The sequence below is a fragment of the Drosophila willistoni genome (assembly GCF_018902025.1).
Source record: "Drosophila willistoni isolate 14030-0811.24 chromosome 2R unlocalized genomic scaffold, UCI_dwil_1.1 Seg167, whole genome shotgun sequence".
In the NCBI taxonomy this organism is placed as follows: Eukaryota; Metazoa; Arthropoda; class Insecta; order Diptera; family Drosophilidae; genus Drosophila; species Drosophila willistoni.
In genome coordinates, this window is record NW_025814050.1 from 10,823,945 (window position 1) to 10,845,288 (window position 21,344).

Genomic DNA, 21,344 nt, shown 5'->3' on the forward strand with positions numbered 1-21,344 from the left:
ATAAGCAGCATCGTCATCCTCATCCTCATCATCATCATCATCTTGGAGTTGGAGTTGCTTTTGGATTCCCCAAACTCCCCTCTATCCACTTTCCAATTTCTTCTACCCACCACCCGCAATATGTCTCCATATTTGTTTTTATTGCTCTTTCTTTTGTTTATTATGTGATTTTCCATATGGCCAACAAGAATATCATGGATATCAGCGTGTTTCTTGTAAGCGCGTGAGTTTTCCAGTTAATCGCACAAATTTTATGTTAATTTTCATAAATTTTATTGTCGCCCCCCACCAACCAAAAAAAAAAGGTCTTTTTAATTAGTTTTTCTGTGTGGGATTTGTTTTTTTTCGGTTTTTTATGAACAATAAGTTCTTCATAGGATTGGGCCCCAAAAACCAAGGTGAAGTTTGTGCGGTTTTTTAAGAGTTGTAAGTCATAAAGTTGACATCAACAAAATACTCGAGTTTAAATGCATACATACATATATCAGAGGCATATGTATGTATGTATATCCAGCCCGTAAATACATTTACATACATATGTATGTATGTATGTATATGCAGGCAGTCAAGTGTCAAATTATTTTGGAGCCGCTTGGGGAGTTGTAAACGTTTAGTTAACGAGTGGGCAAAACAGCAATAAAATGGAACAACAAAAAACCAGACAAAAAAACAAATCATCTAATCGGGCACTTCTCTGGGCTGTGATGTATATCGAGAGTTAAGGATTATGCTTATAATCTATGCCAATACATGTTTCTTGGCCATAAAACTATTATAAATACATACGCATATCATTTATGATAAAAGTGAAATTTAACTAGATCAAATTTTGTATTTTTTAAAGAAAATGTGTGGTTAAATATAGCCAAGTCGAGAGACTTAAAAGTTACTCATTACTCATACTATTTCACCATATAAGCGCAAAATGAAAAGAAGTTTAAATTTTGTGGGATCCCCTCTTTCTTTTGAACGAATCTTAAAAAATAATTTTTTAAGTGGGGATCCCTCCATCTATAAAAGCTATCGATTATTAATCGATTATTCTCATTGTGCCATTATTTGAGGCGAACGTAAATTGAATTCTCAACAACATTTATGTGGGACTGGGGGGTATTGATTAATACATAAACAAAGTCCTAGTTATAGTTTTACGGTTATTTTATTATTTAATTATAGTAGATGGATTAATTATTATATAAAAGTAGATTTAAATGAAATTATTTAATATTGTGTTTCGTCGTTTTGTCTTTTTGTCTTTTACGTATTACTCCTAATGCTTCTTGTCTTAAACTTTTTGTCTTCCTATTTCTTGTGTGTCGTCACATTACGTCTTTTTCACCATCTCTCTCTTTCTGCCTGAACGGACTGACAGATTGTTTGCTTTTATTCAATCAGCTGGCATAACTAGGGCTAAACAGGACTGCCAGACCATATTCACATATATTCCCAGCCGTATGGTCATGTAAAGCTTTGTGTCATCTATAGTTTAATCGATTTAAATTATCGAAATCGAAATAAGTAAAAAAGGAATATGTGTTTATCGTATTGCACGTGCTGCTGCAGAATACTTTAAGCTTCATTAAAAAAAACTTGTGATAAGATCATTCAAAGAAAATTACATAATGTCCACATTGGACATCTATCTTCGTAAGTTGATTATTAAAAATTGTATACATACAGCAAACCACAATGATTTCATGGGGATTCCATTACAGGGAGACGCCATTATGTCAAGAATGGGTTGTGGTTCACCGAAGACCATATTCCAGTACGAAAGCTATTTCTCACCAACATTCCGGAAGATCTGAAGGAGGACACGTTAGTTGAGCATTTTAAAAGATTCGGGAATGTCATCAGTGTTCAGCACTTCTACAACGCTGGATTCGTTCTCTTTGCCAATGCAAGCGATGCGACCAAAGCTTTGGAAATGAAGATTCATCACGTGAATGGCCATAAAATCGATGTCATTGTGGCCGATAGTTGGTGCCAACCGGATTTGTATGGGGCTTCAGAGCCCGTACCTGCCGGCGATCAGTCAGGGGAGGCGTACATTTTAAAGATTCCTGATGATTGCCTATCAATGATTCTAAAATTTCTTCCATTGGCGGATCAAGTCCATTTCAAAAGTGTTTGCAATCGCTTTCATTCTGTATATCAGTTAACTGCACGATCCATACATAAGTCGGTCGATTGGGAAAAATTGGATGATTTGACACTTTGGGAGTGTCGCGAATTTTTTCGCAGTTCCGGGCCATATGTAACGGACTTGTATATTAATTTGTACGCAAAATACAGAAATCGTTTGTTCAAATATTTTGGAAGGAATTGCATCAACTTGAAGTCTTTGGAACTTTTTAATGTCCCATTAAGTGCAGAGATCATGTTTCAAATATTTTCCACCACCAGTAAGTTGGAGAATCTAATACTAAAACTATGTGACCTGACTGATGAAATGCTGTTAGCTTTGAAGAACTTGAAGAATCTAAGAAAACTTGACCTTGCCTGGAATTATCTTCTCAGCGGTCTTCATCTAGAAAAGCTTCCTGTCTCGATTGAAAACTTGAACCTAATGGACTGTAGAAGCATTCAGTCAGGCCATTTAATTCAGATGTGCAAGTCTTTAACCAATCTAAGGGAACTGAACATTGCTGGTTTTAATTCCAATCTTGCAAAGGTTTTTAATTATATGGTTAAAAATGGCTGCTGCCCTTTACTACAAACATTGGACGTTTCCATTGATGGCCAATATGAAGACATAGCCCAACTGCCTAAACTAAAGAGTATTTACATTCACGGCATATCAAGGAAATTTAACGTTACCAAACTCTTTGATCAACTGGTACTTTTTAAATCCGAGCAATTGGAAAAATTAAAAATTGATGGACCCTTAACTTTTCCTAAGCAAACACTCATGAAAATTGCAAAGTTAAGTGGATTGAAGACTCTAGTGATTTGTGATGGGCCCAACATTGATGATGAAGTCTTGGACGCGTTTACCAACTTAAGAAAACTGGAGCACATCGAACTAGCATTCTGGGATCAAGTTAACGATTCTAACGTTTTGCGTCTGGTACTTGGATGCCCGAAGTTGCATGAGGTCAAACTTGAGTTCACAAATTGTTCACAAATAACTCAAAAGTTATTAGACAATATTATTATCAAGATTCCAATTTACTACAAAAAAAATGAGCGCAAGTTGCCCATAACAATTTATGTTGACTCGTGTAGTAACCTACAGACTCCAGCAGCTCAGGATATAGTTAAGATAATACTAGACTAAATGATAAAATAAGTTAAATCCCAAACTGATTGGAAATGAATTTAATTATGTACATTTTTAAATTAGTTTTAATAAAGTCTAATCCAATTCCTAACTAATCGCTAAATCTAGAACTACTTAACATAAATTGCATTATAGAAATTCTCAGTGTGAAATGGTCAAAAATATATTTACATATTTAACAGTCAAAAGGAAGTTTGCCCGACCGTATAAAGTGTATCTGAATATGGATTCTTGATTAGTATTCAAAGCCTACAAATATTTAGTTTCATTGTTCAGATTTAAACATCTTTCAAAAGGCCAAACAAAACATTATCAGTTAAAAATATCGATTAGCGGATGAAGTAACCAACACAGTTTACACTTCAAAAATCATGAATTTTTGTAAATATTTAAAATATCTGTTGTTATTTACGAATCCTTTTCGAACGTACATATATCGGTTTAATATTGAAGTCGTTTTTCACTTATGTTAGATATTTATATTAAAGTGTATGTAAATTGCAAACGATGTGATTACGAATCAAGTGAACAAATTTGAAATTCAAACAAGGCTAGACATCCACTTTCATTCCGACTAATTCATATGGTATTAAAATGTTTTCTCAAAATTCATGAACTTCTTTGATATTGTCTACTGAACTATCGTTCTGATCGGTTTTAAAAAATTCTACTAACACACTTAAAAGTGAAACACATTAGAACGCCGTTTCACACTTCCCTTCATGCTTTGAGGGAAACAACAAAATCCTTAATCTCTTCTTGCTCATGTGAGGTCTTCCACGCCCTATTTTGGCTCAGGGATATGAAAGTGCACGTCTAGGGTTTCTTTATGCCAACAGAAACCCTTTTTGGGATGACGTAAAAAGGCTAAAGGAGACAAAGATGCTTCTCTCTACTGTGTGTGTAGGTGTTGCTAATGAATCAACTTGTGTCTGTGTGTGTGTGTGTGGTCTTGGAAATTTGAGAGGCGTCAACAGGCGTCAAATCCGCTTAAATTGCAACGGAAGTTCTTGGCCCGAGCCTCAGACTGGACTACTTCATTTGCAGAGGAGCTCCTGTTGCGGTTTTTTCATTTTTTTGAGAGGGCTTTTCAACATTTGCGTGTGCAATGGCTTCGGTGCATTTTCATATATTGTTTTTTTGTGTTTTTTCTGTTACCGATATTTAATGAATTCACATTTACTCAATTCATTTGCCAGCTGACTCTTGCCTTGGATGGAGGGAAAGGATGACTTTGACCTTATGTCGTGAACGCACGCAGCTCAATTGAAACGTTTAATTGCATCACTCAGACATTACAAGAGCTAATATTGCTTCTATATATACACAATATAGATACTATATATATTATATATATGTAAGAGTACTTGCTGGGGCCATTGTCATTAGTGTAATTAGATCTTTCAGTTCGAAAACGCTTGGCGTGTCCTTTCTGGGCCGCTGGCAACAATTCCTTTCTCTTCCATTTTTTTTTTTTGGTTGTTGTTGTTTTTGTTTGCACTAATTTTTATGCCATGGAACGTGCGCAATTTGTTTGCCATCAACATAATTGGCTGGTCTTGGTCCTGGCCCTCGACAGTTCGTCCCTTGGGCCTAGTTCTGCTTTTAAGCGCTTTTTTATTTCATCAGCAAAGCCTCGACTTGACTTGACTTGGCGCTTGGCAATTAGTTGAAATGATTAAACTGATGCGCTTGGACTTTGCCTCCTGGTAATTACATTAGCCAACCGAATTCGATAAATTAGCCGCCGCGCACTCATTCAAATTGCCATAGCTATCTATCATATGGATAATAAGGGTCCTCCAACTACTTATATAGTAGGACCACCAGCAAATCAACCAAATTCGATCAAACTGCTGCCAACAGCTGCGGTTCATCATGATGCCTTCAAGCTGTGACAGTTGCCACAACACACACCAATACAGACAATTGCCAAGTTATTCAAATAGTTTACATTCCACATAATCGTACATATATATGTATATGTACATACATATATAGTGTTTAATTTCATTTTGTTTGTTTGTTTGTTTATCCAATCACAGAACTCATTGTTGTGCGGCATTTTGATCGATCTAGTTCATGCGGCATGTTCAGGCCTATGTGCAACCCATGTTTGCCTCATGCCACACAAGTTTCAATTGACGATGATCGATCACACCCTTCGCCAGGACACATACGCACACACACCACAACAAAGACACAATGCCTTGACACTTTTTTTTCGGCATTGATTCCGCCAAACAATAGATCAGTCTGACATACATATATGTAGGTAAGGATCAGATATCCTGAAGAATTTACGAATCGGCCAATTTGGCCAATTCTGCCAATGGATCGCGTAGTAAAATACGTTCTTACGCATATTTCGTTGAGATTGTCAAAAAATTGCAAGAGCCAATCGGTTTTTTCTAAATTATGGAGGTGGAAGTGGGAACATATTAAAATATATATATTCTGCGCGCATACTAAGCCAGTTTACATACTCTATTTGGTGACTTTAGCTTTGTTAGTTTTCGAGAAAATCAGTTTTTGTTTAATTTTGTTTAATGTTTAACCAGTCAATATCTGCACGTCTATTAAGCTAGTTTACATACCAAATTTAATGTCGGTAGCTTTCATAGGATGGATGTCTCTCTTATACTTTTTAAGAAAAACAGTTTCATGTAGAGGCGGCGTGGCCAAAATTCCAATTAACTCTACACATTTACATACTACACGAGTATACATACCAAATTTGGTGGCTCTAGCTCTTATAGTCTCCGAGATCTGGGTGTTCATACAGGCGGACATGGCTACATCGATTCGGCTGTTGATCCTGAACAAGAATATATATACTTTATAGGGTCGGAGAAGCTTCTTTCTGCCTGTTACATACATTTTGGCGACTTAAATATACCATTTTACTCTATGGATGCATGGTATAAAAATTTACCCAAACAGGAGTATCTTAAAAGGTTTAACTTAGGAAGTTATATATTTAAACCTTTTTAACTCTAGAATTATAAAATTTTCGGCTGATTTAAGTGTAAGTACCTTGAAAGAAAATTAGTTAGTTAAACCTTTGATTTTTTACTGCGCTCATTCTTTCTCAAACCTTTGCATAAAGTTCGAGTGGTCTATTTGTATTTGGTTTATGCAGAAATTTTCTACTATTTCTCGGACACATGTTTCAAAAAGACCGCTGCCTGTTGGTGACCTCCAGCCTACTTTGGCAAGCCTTTCTCTATGGGGGAGAATTTTTTTTTTTTTGCTAAGGTGTCAATTACAACAGCTCAGGAAATTATGTTGGATTCGTTTTTTTTTTTCTTGATGTGAACCGGCAACGTTTAAGCTATTTGTTCAGGCCAAACTCTAAAGCCGCTAAAGGCGCAACACCCACCACAGTCAGGGGTTTGACACACCCACCTAAAATATCCTGCAATTATCCTGGACTCACCCAAGGGCCACCAACTGCGCCTTCATCTGTGCGCATAACTTCGACTTCCAGGTGCACAAGGTAGACAAAGTGTGAAAGTAAGTAGGAAACGCGTTCTTTGGCTCAATTAAAATGGCAAACAATTGAAAGAGGCTTAGTGAACCTTTGTGATCCTAGCCGCAATCTCACTTTCATTCATTGCACAATGTAATTGAGGTTTGACTGGGCGGATCTTTCATACCTTCATATATATATGTAGAATAAAATTGACTTCTTAGCGCCCCCGGCAGAACACGTGCAGCATTTGATTAATGAAATGAAATGGTTGGCGTTTTTTTCTTTTTTGTTAGCAAAATGGTGGCCACATAGATCCTTTGAAGAAAAAACTACAACGAACAGCCTGTCCATGTTGCACATGTCCTTTTGTCATAAATTTCTCGAAAGGCAAACAAATCCAAAGGACTCGGTTCCAAAATCCATTGTCATAGGGCACAAGTCAAGTCAAGCTGAACCGTTGCTCTAAATTGAATTCAAATTGTTGAAACCAAGGCACAAGGGGAAGATGATGCTGCTGCATCTGCCCAAGCAAAGATCAGGCCTGTGTCTTCTCCTTGTCTCTGTCCCTAACACTCTCCCTCTTCCCTCTTCCCCCTTCCCGGCACAACCACACCGTCTTTTGACTCGGCAATAGATCATTTTCCACGCTCTGCGTGTGTTCGTGTTTTTCTGTTTCCCCTGCATTATATTGAAATTTGTTGTGTTGTGCCAACAAAATATTAAAATTTCATATTTGATTTGCATTCAAGTTGAAAGAATAGGATCCTTGCTTCGTGCCCCTCCTCGCCCTTTACTCCTGTTGCAACAATTCATTTCCATGCAAAAGTTGATGCGGTTTTAATGAGCAGCTCCGAAAGTCAATTGCCAAAATATGCCACATCAATCATAATTAGGTTTCTTATGTTTTGGTTTTGGCTTGTCTCAGTCGTTTGACAGGCAAAAAATACAGATATAATAAAAAAATCGTTTACTTTTGGCTAAAGGATATAAATTGAAATTTTATTTATTGCACATTAAAGGAAAAGTAAATATTAAACTCTTTTACAATTATTGATAATTATTAAAGGATATTTTTACTGTCTTAAAGGTTTTCATTCGTCTATATTTGATCCTTAGTGTCAATCAAATTTTCGTACATCCATTTGTCGAAGCAGTCTAATATTGTTTGTCAAATTGATTAAGAAAAGTTTCTTTATTGAAAAAAAAAGTAAAATTTAAAAATGTATTATCAAGTAATGGTTATCCTCTTTAATACTCAATAAGTTATATCCTTAGGAAGAAGTCAACTTGTTGGATTTATTGTTAGTTGTTGGAAGAAATCGACAATCCAAAATATAAATATATCTAACTATAAATTCAACTAAAGGTGTGCCATATTTTTTTTTACACTTTTAAAAATAGTATTAAAACTAAATCTAAATAAAAGAGAGTGTCAGTAAGAACTACTAGGCCTTTGACTTATCCTAAAAAAAACTGTTAAAAACTATGAAAATATTTTGAAAATACAAACACATCAAAATTTTATTAAGCAACACTTTAAATTATTTAAGTAATAAGTAACTACTTATTACTTATATAATATGGGAATATAATAATTATTATATTCCCATTATTTGCATGTTTCATTATTCTCCAGGGAAGGACAATCATCAGATACTTATTTTCATATACAGTCTGACAAGAAACACTTTACACAATGGAAAAAAGCTAAATTGAAATTTTGATTGGTTTGGATTGATGGACAAGTGCTGGGGGAATGTCGATCATCCCATTTTATATGGCAGATTCAATATAAAGTCTTATCAGACGGAAGATCAAATCATTTGATCCTTAGGACTAACTAAGACCATCTATTTGAAAATTTCGAGAAAAATCATCAACAAGAAAACTCTTTAACTACTGTCTAAATTAATAATTTTCCCCTTAAAATCGTAAACTTACTTTTAATTTATACTCTTAAATATTATTCTTTATTCTAAAAAGGAAAAACATCATCTCTCTCTCATTCTAACTAACTTTTTCTTCTCTCTTATGGTGCCGCTTTGTCTAGAACTGGCCAATTTTTTTTTTGCAAATCATTTTTCATCTTTTATTATGAGTCTTCTTTTCTTAGAGTTTCCTTTGTAACTTGTCCTGTGAGCAATGTTAATTTGTTTAGATTCCTTTTCTCTACTTGTTTTGTCAAATATTTACCAAATATTTTCCATTATATTTCTGTTGGCCCGGTGAACGCCCACAAAGACTGGTTTGCTTGGTTTTTTTTTGACCGCCCGAAATTTTTCGTTTGGAATTTGTTAATGAAACTCATTGGCGGCCCAAGCCCTTGGGGGAATCGAACTCAAACGTTGAGGGCATCTTCAAAACCAAAGCCGACGCTTTGATAAATGCCCACAGCCAGCCAGGGAATTGGCTACCGGGGATGCCTTCATATATACATTTTCTTTCATTCTTTCTTTTTTTTTTGGTTAGTCCCGGTAGCAATTCCGCTAAAAGTTAAAGCCAACAACTCTACGTGTGGTGGTAATTTGCTTATGCAAAAAAATAAAACTGAAAGGAAAAAAACCACCTCAGAGATGTAGACAAAAGGGAGCTAGTCCTTTCTGCTCTGCCTAGGAACCGACCGCAAAAGGAATTGTCTGCATTTTCTGGGAAATTTCATTTGGCAGTCGCATAAATCTTTGCCAACTTGCCAGAGTCATGCTCCGAGTCCTGCTCCTGTCCCTGCTCCTGCTCCTACTCCTCTCACTCTCCCATTGTCAACCGCAATACGAAATTGTCTGCTTGGGTGTGTGTAACAATTGTCACACCTTTCGGCGGCCACTCAGCATTCAGCGTCGAGTCCTCCGATTTCCCCCTTCTGCCAATTCATTATCTGTGTGTGTTTGTGTGTGTGTGTGTCTGTGTCTGTGTAATTTGACTCATTAACAAGCCGAATTCGAATCCGTTTTCTGAATCTGAATCCGAGCCTCAATCTTTGAGCCCCGCCTGGGTGTGTGTGTGTGTGGCAAGGCGAAGGGTTGTCCACATAAATCACAACTTAAACGATGCGTAATTTTGTTAAATAACTTCAGGCCATCTCAAATGCACGTTTTATATATATATTTATTTATTTTTGTTGTTTTCTCTCTCTCTCTCCTTTTTTGCTGTCTCACTCTATGATTTTCAAATTTATGTCATTGTCGAGCAACGCCCAAAATGAAATGAAGAAAAAAAAAGGAAATTTTTGTTCTCATTTCTTTTTTCGTTTTTCATTAATCACTTTTCCGTTGCAATTGGAGTCCAGTCTTAATTTGGTATTTTCCCCCATTCTTACCAACGCAGATCCATGGCACGGCCACGCCCATTTTATGCACCTTAACACTAAATTTACATATCCATGGAGCCCATCTGTTGGATCTTTTGGTTGTCTTGCTCCGTTTATGGGCCAATTACAGAAGCGATTTCACATTGCAAATCGGTTTATTGTCTTAAAGTTTTGAAACTCAGAGAATGAACCTTCGGACCAGTCCACCAGCAGCTGCAAAAACCAAGGAAAAAGAAAACGAAAACTTGCCCTGGGATTGGTGTATTGTGTTTGTAGGGTTAATCCAAGATTACAGATTTCCATAATAATTATATAGGCCACCACAATGAGAGCAGTTTTATTCATGGTCTTGCTGGTAATTTCATTGCAATTATTACCCAATCCAGCTGATAATCATCGCAACTTTAAATTTATGAAACTTAATCATCAACCGAATATGAAATGGTAAGAAAGTGCACAAGGGAATTTTTTTGTTTTTTCAAATTTTTACTTCATTCTGTAAGAGTTTCAGAAACTTTATTAAGAGCAGATTTTATCTCCTATAGAATATTTAAAAATCAAGAATCTTTGCATAATCTTTCCAAAATATTTTTGAAACAATTTCTAATATTTATTAAGAGCAGAATAGAATAGAATATTTAAAATCTAGAATCTTGGATCAACTTTTCAAATGATTTTTGGTATACCATTATTTCACTCTGTAATTTGTTTTTGAAGTATTTTAAATATTTTATAATGTAATACAAAGTAAAATGTTATAGAAATGTGAAATGTGAAATGTCATCAAATTGAGTATGTAAACTGGCTTAGTATGCGCGCAGAATATATATATTTTAATATGTTCCCACTTCCTCCTCCATAATTTAGAAAAAACCGATTGGCTCTTGCAATTTTTTGACAATCTCAACGAAATCGGACTACTCTCTGATATTTATTAAGAGTAAATTTTATCTCTGATAGAATATCTAAAAATCTAGAATCTTTGGATCATCTTTCCAAACGATTTTTGGTAAACAATTAAGTTCTCTATCATTTATTTTTATTTTTGGTTTAATGATTTTAAGTATTTTGAAAAATATTAAAATTAAAATTTAATAGAAATGTGATACATTTTTATGTTAATATTTCTTGAACATTTATGATTTGTGAAGAAGAAAATGTTCATATATATATGTTTGTTCATTGATTTGAATTTAGAATTTTTTTATTGTTAAAAAAAATACCAAGAAACTTAAAAATGTTTTGTGAAAAATATTTTTAGAAAAAATTGTTGTTATATATTCATATTTTCAATTACCGATTTTAATGATCTTGGCATAAAAATGTCTTTGTACAAACCTCTTTAGGTGGACTCGTTTAAATATTTTGAGTGATATATAGAGAGTAAATATATATTTTAAGTACAAAAATACATAAGTAGACCATATATGTATGAGTGTATAGTAATTATATTGGACCTCTAGCCAGCTCAAGCTCAAGGACTGTTAAATAAGTCCTTTTTTAACCCAGTAAGTCTCCTGATCTAAATCTCATTGATTACTTGTGGAGTGAGCTATAGAATCAGGCGGGAACTGAAAAAAGTGGCAACAATCGACAATTATGGAAGTGCGTCAAAGAATATTTCGATAGAGTCCTGCCAAGCTTTGATTAAAAGTATCCCCAACCGAATGGAAAAAGTAATGTTAAAAAAATGGATACATTGGATATTAATCACATAATGAAACAAAAATAGATTTTCAGTGATTTGAAAACCAAAAAAATAAATATAACTTAGTCAATTGAAGTGTACCTATTATTCTCATCAAGCACAAAATTCTGCAATTTCATTTTTTTTTTGTAACTTTTAAATAAAATTATGTTTCTTTACCAAATGAATGTATTTCTATAAACATATGTTAAATAAAGAAATGTGAGCTTAAATTTAAGTGATCAAAGCAATAGAAAAAAAGTTGTGCTAATCTAAAGTCGATAAAATACTATAAATTGTTTAAAATAAATCCTTTTAGACTTCAGAAGACGTTCTCTTTAAGATTCTTAATTTGAATTTCCATTGCATGCTCTGTGGCAAAATGAAAGAGTTCTTTTATAGTTCATCTATTCCAAAAGACATCTGTTCTATGCATTTTCGACAATTCTATATGTAAGGTGGCAGATTGCTCAACATATTTCACATCTATATATAGAGAAATGAAGAGCAGTTAGTGCTCTTCCGTTTTTTTTCATAGAGGGGGGGCTTATCGCGTACATTGAAATCGAGACAAGTGCCAAGCGGAAATGATGGGGAAAGCAAAATGAACACGTGCCTTTTTTTTCTCCAACTTGTGCACTTATTGACTAGCGAAGTGAAGTGTCTCAAGTGAAGGGGGCAAAACTTTCATGATTACAATCCTTAATTTTGAATTCCAAGTGGTAACTAATAGAAACGGAAGTGCAGAGCTACAAATGAAAATAATATTTCATTAGTTGGGTAACTCAAAGTGAATTTTACTCAGTTGCATTTTAAAAAGAAATTGAAGCAAAAGAATGCTATGACAGACAAGAAAAGCCGCACACCAGGGCGAATCCTTGCGGCCAGTTTCAAAGTGAAAGTATTCGATTACCCAAAGAGAGCTCGTTAAAATATTGATTGCCAATTGAGGGGACATTGTTGACGCCGACAAAGACACAGGGCACTTGAGGAAAGAGGCCCACGACATGACAATAACAAGGAGAAAGTCCAAAAAGACAGTTTACTGAACTAATTAACAACACAAGAAACAAGAAAAAAACAAAAAAAAAGATTGTTTATTTTTACAAGTGCCAAGTGGACGCACTTTAAGGATGAACAGTCTATAAATTAGTCGGCTGCTTTTGTTTTCACAACTTGTGTGTGTGTGTGTGAGTGCCTTCTTATGGTTTTTGACATTCTGGTGACATTCGCGACTACCACACACACACACACACACATATGTAGAGTCCTGGGAAGGAAACGCGAACACACACGAAGCATTTCCCTTATTGCCTCTTGGTGAAAGTGTCACTGTGACATGCCCACTTTGCCCCTCTGTCGCTCTTTCTCTCTGTCGCTTTCCCAAAAATAAAAGTGTCAAATTACATGAGAACAAGGTCCTGGCAGTGCCTGGCAGGATAAGCAGGATTAGTTGTGCTTGTTAGTCGCAATGCCGAAACTCTTGTCTCTTCTCATCTCGTCTTCTTCTATGTACAGACATTGTGGAATAAAAAAATCTCGCTCATCTAATTGGCGGCCCTCTGACATGTAATGAATTTGACGAACTGTCACTTGGTTTTCCATTTTCCATGATTTTTACTTTCAAGTCTTGAATTTTTGATCAATTCACCTTTTGGGTTAATTGGCACTGACAAAGGTCTTGACTTGTTTTTGAACTAGGCAAAACAATTGCCAATTCATTAACATCAACGGAAAGTTTTCAAAGAAGACGGAGGAGAGAGAAAGAGAATGGCAATGGGGAAATTCATGCAATTGTAACAAATATTGCAAAATATGCGTAATTACACAAAATTATAGCACAGTCGAAAGGGGCGTCCCACCATTTGCATGTCCGCCATGCCATGGTCCAATGGAAAGGGCCCTCCCCCCCTCCCCCCAACCTCATACATATGTTTAGCTTTTGCTGTATTTGCTTTTGCCATTTATTTTGTGGAAATTATGAAATTCTAAAATGAATAACGTAGCAATTGTTGTTAATGTGCCACAATCAGCATTTACTTTGGCTCCTACACAAAGACACATACAACGTAATAAATTTAGTAAAATTGGCAAAAAATCATTTACAGACTTTTATCTAATTTGAAAATTGTAAATTTTAGTTAATACTTCCTTGTATTAAGTAACTTTTCTTGAATTAACTTAAGTCGATTTTTTTTAAAAATTGCTATGCCATGCAGATTGATGAGTTTTTTCCAAGTTATTTTAACTAAGTCAATGAGTTTCCGTCATAATTTAAGTTCGGCATTTTCTTGATAGTTTATTTTTGGGTAAGGATGCTTCAGAATAAGGCTAATTTATATTTCATTTAAACCTAAAAGTATCTAAATGAAATTCTTTTTTATTACAAAATTTAAGTTACATATTTAATTGGTGCTCATAAAGTTAAGCCACAAGACTTCAACAAAGAATTTAAACGATAATTAAGAAAAGTTTTTATTTCACAGCTCCAATTTTTTGTGTCACATTATATCAGTGTTCTAATAGGAGAATAACCAAGTTATAAAAATGTATATTCAACGAAAAACTTAGAAAATCTGAGACCATCTCCAAAATTTCCTGCTCACATACTTAAGCCACGTAGAAATAAATGGTTAAAAAAGTTAAAATTTGCCCAATATTTCTTATAATTTTAATAAATTTACTTTAATATTTAGTTGGATGACCTTTCCACTGTATATGGCAAGGAAAAATTATGTCATACTTGATGACATGAAACATGAATGACATACTCGAAAAAAAATGTATTTTAAAATGTTAGTTACGAGTTAATCCCCTTTGGTTTAGTATTAAGTGCTCAATGTGTATGGATATATATGCAATATATACATATATCTTTAAGATAAATTATTGTACAGAAATCCTAACAAAAAATGATTATACATAGTTAATTTTATAGATTTTTGCAGTTCTTTATAGAGCACCAGAATCTCCTTCCCGTTTTAAACCCGATTTATTAGGAAAATATAGAATAGTGCGTCGAATTATTTTCCCCAACCCCAAATGAAGAAGTATTCTACAACATATCCAAAATTCATAAAAATCGGTGAGTCGTATAACTCAAATTCCCCTTGTAAAATTCAACGACTTAATCAAAAAAATAAATAAAATCATAAGAATAATAATAAAGCCAAATTTAGAATTCATTATATAAATATGTCATTCATACTACAAAACAATTCAGTTTAGCAATTTTAACCAGCCTCAACTTATTAACTAAGTAATTAAACGCTCTATACAAATTAAATTTAAATAGTTCTTATTAAATTTACATTTCTTAAATTTAGTTTTAATATTTTTTTTAAGACACTTAAAATGCAATCATAGCACTAATAAAGTAAATTTTTTTGAATTTTTTTAATAGAGCATTCCACAGTGAAACCTAATAAAAACTTCCTGCTTATCATGGTTACAGATTTAAAATATAAGTTTCCTTTTCGACCGTTTGAGTTCATCGAACAACAAGTTGCAGGTGATAAAAAAAACCCTCTGTCCTGCCCCCGATAGAAAGCCTGGCCAAAGCACGCATTGAAACCAGAAAAGGAATATTACCAAAGTGCCTTTCACTCAAAAGGTGAGTGAAAATTTGGAACGTGTTGGCATTAAACGAAACACAGGCAAACCACTCGAGAGATATCCTACCCAACGGATACGATGAAGAGAAACAAAAAAACGGGGAAGAAAAACACAAAATCAGGCAAAAGGCAATGGAATGCGACGACAACGTCGAGAAGTTGTTCAAAAAAGACGCAAAAGGAAATAGGGAAAAACATGAAAAACCGCAAGCAAAACGTTTGCACTTCATAAATGCGCACAGGCTAGAGAGAGACAGTGCGCGCATGTGAGAGCGAGCTGGCAAAGCGCCGACATTTTTAATTGTAAATGAGTTATGACGAGGGTGGCAGTGGCAGCAGCCAGAGAAGCGGCAGCGGCAGAAGAAGACCGGGCCCAAAAAAGTTGCTGAGTGGCCGTCAACGACGACGACGACGACGGCAACGAAGGCTACAACCCACCACAATCCCCGCTATATGTGTGTTTATGTGTGTGAGGAGCGCATGCGTTTGAGTGCAATGGCAAGTGAGCGCAGCTAGCTCACTCTGTTCTTTACCCTCCCTCTCTCGCACTCACTCTCTCTCTGTCAGACTCGCTCGCTCTCTCTCTCTCTAGTGAACACTCCCCCGCCGTTTTTCCAATTGGAAATTTGTGCTCGCCGTGAGTTTGCTTGAGTTGATTTTTTTCCAACTGCTCATCATGCTATGCCCTTCACACAGCTCGACAGGAATACGACCACTCATTTTGTGGCAACTGCCATCCCATTTGCACACACAGAGCATAAGGCCGGGAAACTGGTTTCCCGCTGCCATTCGTCGCCGCCGGCTAACTGCTGGCACTGCTGGCTTCTAAGCCACAACATGTTCCTGACACAATTCAGTTCGTCGTCGCCTGCCTTCGCGCACACACTCACTCCGCGTAGTTGCGCTGCATTTTATTGAAGTTCGTGTGAAGAAACAGACATAAGATACAAACAAACAACAAACCTACAGATACATTTTGAGTGTGAGCAAAAACGGTGTGTGTTGTGCGTGTGTGTGTTTTTCCCTAAAATGCTGCAAATTCTTTAAGTGCAAATTGTGTTGACAAGTGCAGAAGAAGAAAAACCAAATAAATCTGAACTATCCCTATCCAAAGAGGATAAATAGTAATATATATATCTCAAAGTTGAGAGAATTTAAGAATATTAACAAACAAAATGTTGGTCGGTTCACATCCTTATTTGTGCAATGGGGTATTACCACCTGTGCCCGGTGTGGCAGCACCCAATAACACATCCACAGCGACCACAACACAAACGGGCAGCAAAAGTGCCGCCGGCTCGGCAACGGATTTCTCCATAGCAGCCATAATGGCACGCGAGGATGCCTCCAGTCGGGAGTCCTCAGTGCGTAGTGCAAGTAAGTTGAAGAAACTAAATCCTTAAAAAGTACTAGATGACAGAGAGTGAGAGGGGGGAGAGTGGGAGAGATCTTAAAATTTGTTACTTAAATGCAAAAATTTATACGTGTTGATTGAACACTTTGGTGTTATAAATAAATTTGATTGCAAAATAAATAAGTAACTGTTGTCGCTTTAGACTTGTTATTTTTTAATTATTATTGCCAATTAACGGTAGCTCGCTGAGTGTAATCACAGTGCCAGTAATAAATACCTGGACTTAAAACGAAACTCGAACTATAACTTGTTCTACATACTAAACGACTCTTCCGACGGCAACAACAACAACAACAACTACAGATTGTTCTATAAAGATCGTTAAAGTTATTTCATGTTAATAATAAGTTTAATAATGTTAATCGGTGGTTTTTGCTCTGAATTATGCAAATGCCAATTGATATCGACTGATATTAAATTAATTTGGCTTTGTTTTTCTGTATGTCTCACGCTGCGTTTAGAACAAAAGGCTGCTAATTATGTTAATTAATTTTTCAGCACAAATGTGCTTAATTTTATTAATTTTACGAGGCGCAAAATCTTTTCTAAAGCGACGGCAAAACAAAAAACCAAAACCAAAAACTCAAAACTGAAAGACACACAAATTTAATGTTTCAATTTTTACGAGCAGATTTATTAAATATGCAATATTGAGTCGAAAATTGTTAATTGTTGTTGTTTGTTATTTTTACTCTTTGTTATTTCACATTTTGCTGATTTTGCATTTTAACACCTTTTTTTGTTTTGGCCATACACTACACACATTTTGGGCCAGCTTATTAGCCCAGACGGCTCTCCCTCACTATGTAGATGGGTGTAGGGCTTTCAAAAGTTATCTAGCTTTACAAAAAATTTTGCACCTTGAGCAGTTACTCGTTTAAATTTATGCAATTAAAATTTTGAGTGTGTTTTCGTATGAGCTATAAAGAGCCAACGCTACGACATTTGGCCAGTTGTTTAATAGCCCATTTGTTGTGCTCAGTTGGCCAATTAAGCGACAATTGTGTGTAAGACGAAGCCAAGCGGAAATTAAAAATTAAACATGAGACTGACTGGAACAAGAAGAGTGTGTCAACATTACAAGAGAATTGATATGGAAAATATATATAGTTTGTGTCTGCCTTTCCATGCAGAAGGATTTCAATTTAAGCTAAATGTTTAATTTTCAATTTTCTTTCTCTTTGAAGGTCCAATTTCGGTTGAGGATGAAGTTGATGTTGATGTTGTTGACTGCAGTGATGTTGAGGAGCCACCAGTTAAAGCTCGTCGTCTAAATAACAACAACAATAACAACAGTAACAACAACAACAATGTGGCAAATCACATCAATTCAAATCACAAAAGCCGCCACAATTCAGTTGGCGGCGCCGGCGCTGTTGCCGCTGCCGCTGCTGCTGCTGTCGCCGCTGCTGCTGCTTCCGCCTCGGCTGAATCCCAATTAAACACAAGCTCCACAAGCAGCCAAGGACGCTGCTCAACGCCACCGCAATCACCCGGCACAGAGGATAGTGAGGAACGTCTGACACCCGAACCCGTACAAAAGGCACCAAAAATTGTTGGTTCCTGTAATTGTGATGATCTCAAGCCAGTGCAATGCCATTTGGAAACGAAAGAGCTGTGGGATCGCTTTCACGAATTGGGCACAGAGATGATCATTACCAAAACTGGCAGGTAAGCAAATTGTCGTAATCAGTCAGACAGAGTGTAAATAGCCATTAGAAATTAGACAACGAAACGAAGAAGGGGGGAAAAGTGGAGGAGGCAGATGTATTTGAATATGTTTCCGCAAATGGAAAGTATGTACAAAAAAAAAACTTACTTGGTGATCTAACACTATCGAAATTGATCTTCATCAATCATCATATGCCCAACAGATCCATTCTACATTACATCATTGGCAGATTTCTTTCTGAATTTCTTGCTTCTTTTTTCCCGGCAATATCAACAAAATTTCCATGGTAAACCATTGAACTGTGTGCGGTCTATAGAAATAGTGGTACAATAGGTTAAACACCTGATTACCTGTCCGTCTACCTTGTGAAGCCTTTGCAACCGCAGTTTGCAGTTTCTGCAAAAACGAAATCCATTTTGGGCGTTGCTCTTGTCAACATAGAGCAAAAAAAAAGGAGAACAACAAGTTCACAGCCAATGACCACGGGTTGTCCACACCTTGCTCCCACCTGACCACACGCACGCACAAAATGAACTAGTTAGTGACACACACACACACACACAAATACACACAAATCCTGAGGGCCTGCATTTTGGCCCTTAATGATATTGTAAAAATCACACCTCAGACAGTTGGGCGGTCGTTCTACGTCTTCCTGCCCTTTTTTTTTTGGATTTTTTGGTTTGGTTTTGTTTCGTTTTTGGTTATGTCACACACGCAGTCTTGGGTATTTTGGGAGACATTAAAACCACAGGCTACAGAGACAGAGAGTTAGTCTTCTTATGGGTTAAAGAGTTCATTGTTCTTTGTCTGCACTTGTCAAAGCAAAAGGTTTGGAAATCAGTTTGGTTTTTCTGTTGTGTTTAGGGCTATAAATTGAAGGCTTTAATGCATGTGTGGGGCAAGTGGATTAACAAAATTGAAAGAAGAAAGAAATCTAATAAAAATATTTTTCCATTATTTTCCCTTTTGCCATTGTAGAAGAATGTTCCCCACGGTGCGAGTCAGTTTCTCGGGTCCATTGCGTCAGATACAGCCTGCCGATCGTTATGCCGTCCTGTTGGACATAATACCCATGGACTCGAAACGCTATCGGTATGCATATCATCGATCGGCCTGGCTGGTGGCTGGCAAGGCAGATCCAGCGCCTCCAGCACGACTCTACGCCCATCCGGACAGTCCCTTTAGCTGTGAGGCGTTGCGCAAACAAGTTATCTCCTTTGAGAAGGTGAAACTGACTAATAACGAAATGGATAAGAACGGACAGGTGAGTTGAAGTTCCTAGTGTTACTACTAAAAGATGGTGCGATAGCCACAAGTCCAGTGTGAAATGATTGATAATATTGACTTGCTATCCTTTGTCTACCGTATACTACAATGTCAACTTTTCTTTTTTCTATCTCTTGCAATTGTTTTTATAGATTGTCTTGAACTCTATGCATCGGTATCAGCCACGCATTCATTTGGTACGTTTGAGCCATGGCCAGAGTATACCCAGTAATCCCAAAGAACTGCATGACCTGGATCACAAGACCTATGTCTTCCCCGAGACTGTGTTCACGGCGGTGACCGCCTATCAGAATCAGCTGATAACCAAATTGAAAATCGATTCGAATCCATTTGCCAAAGGTTTTCGCGACTCTTCGCGTCTGACAGACTTCGATCGTGATCCCATGGAGGCTCTGCTATTGGAACAGCAGCTCCGTTCGCCCCTGCGTCTCTTCCCCGATCCGCTGATGCAGCAATTTGCCGCCCAGCAAGGTGACCCCGCCTCCATGGCTCTGTTCGAGAAGGCGCGACAACATTTGCAAATGTTTGGCGGCAATTCGCCATACGCCCAACTGATGATGCCCCAGATGTATCAGGCGGCGGCCGCAGCTGCCGGCCCTCCTCCCCCACCGCCGGGTCTGGGAGCTTTTCATATGTTCCAGCAGCAATGGCCGCAATTGACAGCCGGATTCTTGGCCAGCGCCAATCAACAGGCGGCCGCTGCTCAGGCAGCTGCCCAGGCGCAGGCGCAGGCTCAAGCTGCCGCCGCTGCCATCGCCGCCAATCGTACCCCACCGCCGCCACCCCCAGCGTCCACACCCTCGTCCACGTCCTCTGGATCGCCGTCGCCCGATATGCGACCGCGTCAATACCAGAGATTCAGTCCATACCAGCTGCCAGCCGGTGGTCCTCCGCCTCCGGCGGCTGTCTCACCGCCAGTCATGGGTTCGCAGCGCAGCCCCGCCCACTAGAAAAAGGTGCGAAAGGGCTGAAAAGTTCTTGCCAAGAACAGTATTACACAAAAACACACAAAAACAAAAAAAAAGAAAGAAAGGAAAACTTACTAAAAAAGGAAAAACTAAAAGCTGTTTAAATGTTGTAAATTATTGTATTTGTTGTTTTTATCTTTTCGAGAGAACGAGAAACCAGGAAAGAGAAGAAAATTGTTGTATAAATTCTCACCCCCTCTTCCCACTCTTCCCCCACCTTACCCCCCCACCCAATCACTTGTCGTTTTGTACAGTTCAGTTTTGTTTTTCTTCCATTTCCATTTGCGCCTCTAGAGAATTTTTTCTTTATCTGTAAATTTTTCTTTTAGTTTAATTTATTGTACAAAATGTTTAAATGTTATTTGGAAACGCATCTCAGTGTAAAGTTAGAGAAAAAATAAACAAAACAAAAACTAAAGAAAAGAAAATTTAAAAAAAAAATATTAAATACAAAAAATTTCTATACATATATGCTTGATCATTGTAAACATTAACCGTTAGTTATGCTATAACATCTAATGATATATTTATAGTATTAACAACAAAAAAACAAAAACAAAAAATAAATTCATAGACGCTTGATTTAGTTTTATTTATAATAAAATATTAAACTTAGTATAAACGATTATCCATGTAC

At 36.7% G+C, this 21,344-nt stretch overlaps 2 protein-coding genes across 2 annotated transcripts; both read left to right on the forward strand.

The window, feature by feature from the left end:
* The first annotated feature begins 1,551 nt into the window (after positions 1-1,551).
* Positions 1,552-3,296, forward strand: LOC124460255. Its single transcript, XM_047010767.1, has 2 exons — positions 1,552-1,647; positions 1,716-3,296. The coding sequence occupies exons 1-2, from the start codon at positions 1,623-1,625 to the stop codon at positions 3,278-3,280; spliced, it is 1,590 nt and encodes a 529-aa protein (XP_046866723.1). The 5' UTR covers positions 1,552-1,622; the 3' UTR covers positions 3,281-3,296.
* Positions 3,297-16,234: 12,938 nt separating this feature from the next.
* Positions 16,235-21,011, forward strand: LOC6642079 (T-box protein H15). The gene is made up of 4 exons (XM_002064686.4): positions 16,235-16,740; positions 17,965-18,448; positions 19,431-19,716; positions 19,871-21,011. The coding sequence occupies exons 1-4, from the start codon at positions 16,539-16,541 to the stop codon at positions 20,687-20,689; spliced, it is 1,791 nt and encodes a 596-aa protein (XP_002064722.1). The 5' UTR covers positions 16,235-16,538; the 3' UTR covers positions 20,690-21,011.
* The last annotated feature ends 333 nt before the right edge of the window (positions 21,012-21,344 follow it).